Here is a 6,082-nt window from a genome sequence, read left to right on the forward strand (position 1 = left end):
CTGCGAGCCCGGCCCGGACCCGCGAGCGCCCCCAGCGGCGCGCAGGCTCCGGGAAGCGCAGCTCCTGCGGACGCCAGGAGCGTTTCCTAGCAACGGGGGAGCGGCCACGTCACAGCGCGGGTTCTAAACGCTGCTACCCTCCGTTGGGCCGCGGTGTGAACCTTCAGTCACCTGCGTGCTGCAGGGAGCACTGCTCACAGCCCCGTGTCCGTCTCTCCCTACCCGCCTATCCTGCCCCAGGTCACTGACCGCGACCTCGTACGCGACCTCGGTCGGACGATGCTGGAGTCCATTCGCGTGACGGGTGAGTGCGGAAAGGGCAGGCCGCTGGGCAGGTTGGGCGCCGCTGTCTGTCCCGCCGGTGGCGCGGTCCTGACAGCCCCGAGGCCCAGGTAACGGTAGATGCGGGCGGAGATGCGGGACCAGGAGATGTTGCGGGGGGAGGGCGGCGGGATGGCGATGTGCAGAGGGGGACGAAAACCGGTCCCTTTTCCTTTTGTCACTTATTATCATGCACAGATTACTGGCCCTACAAATGCACAGTCTAAACACGCATTGTTAAATTCTATTTCAAAACACAGTATGTATGTCAGTAGGCATTATAGTGCCCTAGGACATAATTTTCTAGACTGCTCATAAAAATCAGAGCTAACCAGAACACATTTCTGTGTCCGTATTTATACTGCTTATTTGTATGCTTGCTTCTATTAGGTCAGTAAGGCGTTTTGAGATGATGTTTTTAAAAGGTCACTTTAGTATGTACTATACCTAGGTCAGAAAGTTTACTGACTTCATTATTTTTTTAAATAACTATGGATATTAATCATTTAAAAATTATCTCACATAATACTAGGATAATTCTCTAGCCACGTTCCCAGCATTTGGTTCTGTGTAACGTTTCTGCGAGTCAGGGCTCATGGTAGTCCGGTGTTCTGAGGAAGAACAGAGTAAGAGGAAATGCCAAATTCTAACACCAGGCATCACTTCAAGGCATTGCAGTACCTAATAAACCACTTTTTCTCTGAATATTTTAAGTGTAAAACTAAATTCCTTTCTATATACCCATGGTCTTGATTTTGCACTATTTTATTTCAGTTCCGTAGTATAAACTAGGGGGCAGATTTTGCTCGGCCATGCCACTGCTGGGGTTTATCTCATTGCTATGTTGACAGGAGGCACAGACAGTTACAGGATCTAAGATCTAAGAGGCCACTTAAATTGGCATTAGATTTTTTAAAATGTGATGTGATGTAGATGTTATTTGCATTTTAAAAGACAATGAAAATGTTGAAAGTGACTTAAAAATGCCATCCCATCTTTTTGTCTTGGAGCAGGGCTCCCAGCCGTGGCTCTGTAACATTGAATTGATAGAGAACAGTTGTTTGTGGGGATGTTCTGTGCATGGTGGAATGTTTAGCAGCATCCCCCGCCTCTATCCACAGGTGCCAGGAGCAACACCCTCCCTTACCCAGTGGTGACAGCCAGAAATGTCCCCAGACATTGCCAAGTGTCCCCTGGAGGGCAAAATTCCACCCCGCCCTACACCCCCATTTGAGGGTTATACAGTTAGATTCTGTCAGAGTGATAGTTATTAGGTAACAATTTAGAAGTAAAATCAATTAAAATAACTTCCCCAAGGCATAACAATCCTTGCAGAGAGAGTGTATGAGTACAATAGTATTAGAAAGCAGATGTTCTGACCAGTTAGCGATTTTTTTTTATATGCAGAGTTGGAAGTCTGAAGAGAGCTTTATAAAACAGTAGACACAGACCTCTTGCCTCAACTCTCTTCCTGTAATTTAATGCAGTGCATGTATCAATCTAGCGCTTCATGTTTAATACCTTGAGAGAGAGAATTTGGCAGTGAATTTCTATAGTTTATTAAAAATTCAAACAGCCATTTGAGACAACTCAGGCCTCACATTTACAGCCTCTTTAAAAATAATTGACCAGGTCATTTTTCAGAATAGTTTCCCCATTTCTTTGACATAGTGCTTGACCAGGTAGGATGATAGCTCCGGAGCCCTAGCCCAGCTTTCATGGCCATACAGAATGCCCAACTAGGATGGCCAGACGCTTTATGGAGAGCATTTAGCCGAGAACATGCCTCCTCCCCCTCACACTCCCCTCACTCTTCACTCATGCCCAGGAGGTCCGGTCCTGGCTAGCAGGAGAACTTAGTTATTTGGGGTGAGAGTACTGATGGAAATGTGCGTGCACTTGATTTTTCAGCTCTAGAAGCGCCATAAAGTTAGGATAAACTGATTGGTGTTTATTTCAGGACTGAGCAATTAAATGTTTCTGAAGTCACTCCCTATGTGATATATTACGCCCTTTTGACTTATTCATCATGATTTCATATAACCTAAATACAGCATTGTGGTGTAACTGCCGATTAGGAGAACTATAGTAAGAAAGTTGTGTGTGCTGTGTATGCTCTATATGCTGTGTGAAGTGAAATCACATCAGAAAAGGTTTCTGTGCCTTCCCACAGCTTTTTAAAGAAGATAGTTTATTATACTAAAGCCACGAAAATGTTGGTGGTAGAATGCAGAATTAATTGCTTAATGTTAAATTTACCTGGGAAATCCAAATTTAAAGATTCTAAGTATTTTTCCCATTTATGTTATTTCATGGAGTATTTCTATAGGAGCTGAATAAAATAATTGAATAAAATAATGATACTGAGCATTAACACCGGCTGCACTGGTCTCAGCACTTAAAAGATTAACTTTGTTGGTCCTCGCACCAATACTATAACCTATGTAGCTTATTATCCCTTTTTACAGATAAGAAACACAGCACAAAGTTCAGTGACTTGGTCAAGGTCACAGCTACTGATAAAGATTCAATTCAGCTGAGCTCCATCCCGAAGGCTACATTCCCAACCACTAGGAAAGGCACAACACTGTTACAAAGACTATACGACACAAATTCAACATGAAGATCTCATTTAACAGCAGTGGCACATTATCTGGTAGCTCACTCAAGTTTTTTAAGTTCTTATCACAAGTCTGTAAATTTTGGTCTGAAAAGACCATATTTTACTAAAAAATTGTTCAAAAATAAAAAATAAGACATCAAGCTCATTCAATGAGTAGCAAGTGCTGTCAGAACCCATATAAGACTGTCAGTTATGGTTTCTTACTGCCCCTATTTTGTATGTGACATAGATGTGATCGATGCGTCATCTGGAAATGAAGCTCCTTTGTAACAAAAGGGAATGTTTAAAATACCGGAGACCAGCGTCATCTTGAGCTCAATGTGTGGACTTATGGGATGAAACACTTAGGCACAGTGCTCCGTGTGTCCCGCAGCAGTAGTAAGCACCTGCCATTAACACTTGTCTTCAACACCACTAGTTGTTTCGTCTTTTAAAATATTTTTAATTGATTTGAGAAAGAGAGGGGGAGAGAAAGAGAAGCATCCATGAGAGAGAGACATCAATGGACTGCCCACCCCACCCCCACACACACACCCCCTACTGGGGATTGAGCCCACAACCCGGGCATGTGCCCAGACCTGGCATCGAACGGGCAAACGAGTGACCTCTCGGGGCATGGCAGGACACTCAACCACCTGAGCCACGCCGGCCAGGGCAATTAGTTGTTTCATTTTCTTATGCTGGACTGGTATGACTTTTTCTCAGCCATCAGGCATTCAAATCTTATATTTTTTCTCGCCTCTCAGATATTCCCTTTCCTTTGCTACATCCTTGCATGATCAGAGCAGCGAGCAAAGACGAACACAATGTCTCCGTAAGGGATCATACAGTTTCAGTGTTGGGGAGGCCATCATATAACAAACGTAAGGCCGCAGCCATGGCACGTGCTTTGAAGACCCCCCCCACCCTGCCCAGAGGCTCCTGAGCAAGTGGTGTTGAAGTGAAGGACGAGGAGAAGTGTATCCAATAGAGGGGAGGGAAGAACTCAACTCGCCAAACACAGGGACAGTGTGAGGAGGTGCTGGGTCTGGAGGGAGAGGTGAGCGTGGGGCTGATGCGTGAAAGGAAGCTCCAGTGGACTGAGTCCGGGAACTGTGCAGGGCACAGCCGCGGCAGAACTGACCACGAGTGACCACGTGTGCCATGGTGAGGGGTTTTGTGTTCATCTTAAGTGGAAACCAGGGGGAAGTTCGCCACTGTTCTAGATGGTGTTTAATGCTTCTCTCACCACAATCATCATTTCTGGCATTATAGAACACTGCGTATTTTCAACTGTAAAACAATAACACCACAACAGTTTCTGACCAAAAAACAAGTGTCATGTTATAAAGAATCATGGCCACTAACAGAGTAACATGAGGTGCTCCTAGCTGGGATGGTGGCATTTTTAGGAATCCTGGAATACAGTTGTGTTCCTCAGTTCCTGGAATTGTAATAGTAGGATCTTTTCATCTCATTTTTCAACTTAGAGTTGAGAAACTATAGTGGGTGCTGTTGGATTTAGAGATGATATAATTAACTAGGGGCCCGGTGCACGAAATTCTGCCTCTCGGCCCTGCGGCCCTGCCCACTGGTCATTCAGGAAGGTCGTTCTGCCATCCGGTCTAATTAGCATATTAGCTCTTATTATATAGGATAGCTTTTCTATTATAATGCAGACAGTTGGGGAACAAATGTGTTTTCAAAGATACTGATTTTTCATAAATCATTTTAAAAAATTAAGGTGTAACTTACATTCATTAAGGTTCACAAGTCTTAAGTGTGTTGCCTGATGAATTTGCGCATATGTAACCACTACCCAGAACAAGATGTCGAACATTTCTTGCACTCATTACCCTGGTACCTCCTCCTAGTTATAACCCCTCCCTCAAAGCTAACCACTGTGCTAACCTCTGGTTTTGAACTAGCTATAAATGGGATTATATGGCATGCGCTCTTGTCTGGTTACATCTGCTCAGTGTTGCCTGTAAGCTTCATCTGTATTGTTGCTTGCAACCATATTGCAATATTCTATTCTATTGTATGAATACACCACAGCTTGGTCATCCTTTCTACTGTCCATAGAGATGATATCTTTTGAGGTTTAATTAATTTAATCCCCAAATAGGATAAACACGATCTTATTTGGGGATTATTTTGTTTGGCTTAGCCTTTTCTTCTGTTTGTCATCCAGCAACCTGTTGTTTTGTGGTGAAATTACCCCAGGTTCTCAGGTTTCATAAGTATGAGCGAACCATATAAAATTGCCGTCTTGTGGGTCAAAATCGGTTGAATGGTAGTTTTCCACTAGGCTTTGTTTCTGGTGATGTAATCTTCCTTTCAGCCCGGGGCCTCCTAATTACTGTGAAACCTCACCTCTTCACAACCCAGAAACACTGAGAGCCAGTGCGCAGTGCTCCCCGCTCCCCGCTCCTCTAGAAGAGGAATGAGAGGCACTGATGGGCTTGGTGATTAGTCTGATGTTACAGAGAGGCAATTGAAAGCGCTGGGAATGGACGCCAGGGCTCCTGGTACCTTTGCTCCCGTTCTAGATACAAACGGAGCTTTCATTGTGTTGGTAATCTCAGCGCACTCACCTAGTTGTGTGAATATACTGAGTATCAGTTCTAATGCAATATTTCCCTTTTTGCCTCAGTTTGAGTAATCAGGTTGGGATGAATGATTTCTTTGATTGACAAATCATGTTCATTTACACCCCTCCACCTCCCCCCCCCCTTCTAGTGTAGCAGATTTCGAATGGCTCAAATGCCACTTTAGTGACTTTTAATATGAGAACATTTGATTTTTTAGTTACCTTATTACACTTCAGAGGGAAAATGAGTTACACTTCCCCCAAAGTTTAAATTTTTCGGGAAAGAGGAGTTAGAATAGGATGTTCTTCAGTGAAACTCCTGGTTGGGCTTTTACTATGCTTGTATGCAGGTTTAAAGGTCATTTTTCTTTTTTATATTTTATTGATTTTTTACAGAGAGGAGGGGAGAGGGATAGAGAGTTAGAAACATCAATGAGAGAGAAACATCGATCAGCTGCCTCTTGCACATTCTCTACTGGGGATGTGCCCGCAACCAAGGCACATGACTGGAATCGAACCTGGGACCCCTGAATCCACAGGCGGACGCTCTATCCCACGAGCCAAAC

The 6,082-nt window shown here is 44.1% G+C and overlaps 1 protein-coding gene across 2 annotated transcripts in view; it reads left to right on the top strand.

Annotated features, from left to right (window-relative positions):
• Nucleotides 1-267: 267 nt before the first annotated feature.
• KIAA0895 (KIAA0895 ortholog) overlaps nucleotides 268-6,082 on the top strand; it is a 22,116-nt gene continuing 16,301 nt past the window's right edge. For both annotated transcript variants that reach the window (XM_006757198.2, XM_015559700.1), the window contains exon 1: nucleotides 268-304. In XM_006757198.2, coding sequence (XP_006757261.1) covers nucleotides 280-304 — 25 coding nt within the window. In that variant the 5' untranslated portion in view covers nucleotides 268-279. The remainder of the gene's footprint in view (nucleotides 305-6,082) is intronic.

Source organism: Myotis davidii, unplaced genomic scaffold (assembly GCF_000327345.1).
Source record: "Myotis davidii unplaced genomic scaffold, ASM32734v1 scaffold573, whole genome shotgun sequence".
Taxonomy (NCBI): domain Eukaryota; kingdom Metazoa; phylum Chordata; class Mammalia; order Chiroptera; family Vespertilionidae; genus Myotis; species Myotis davidii.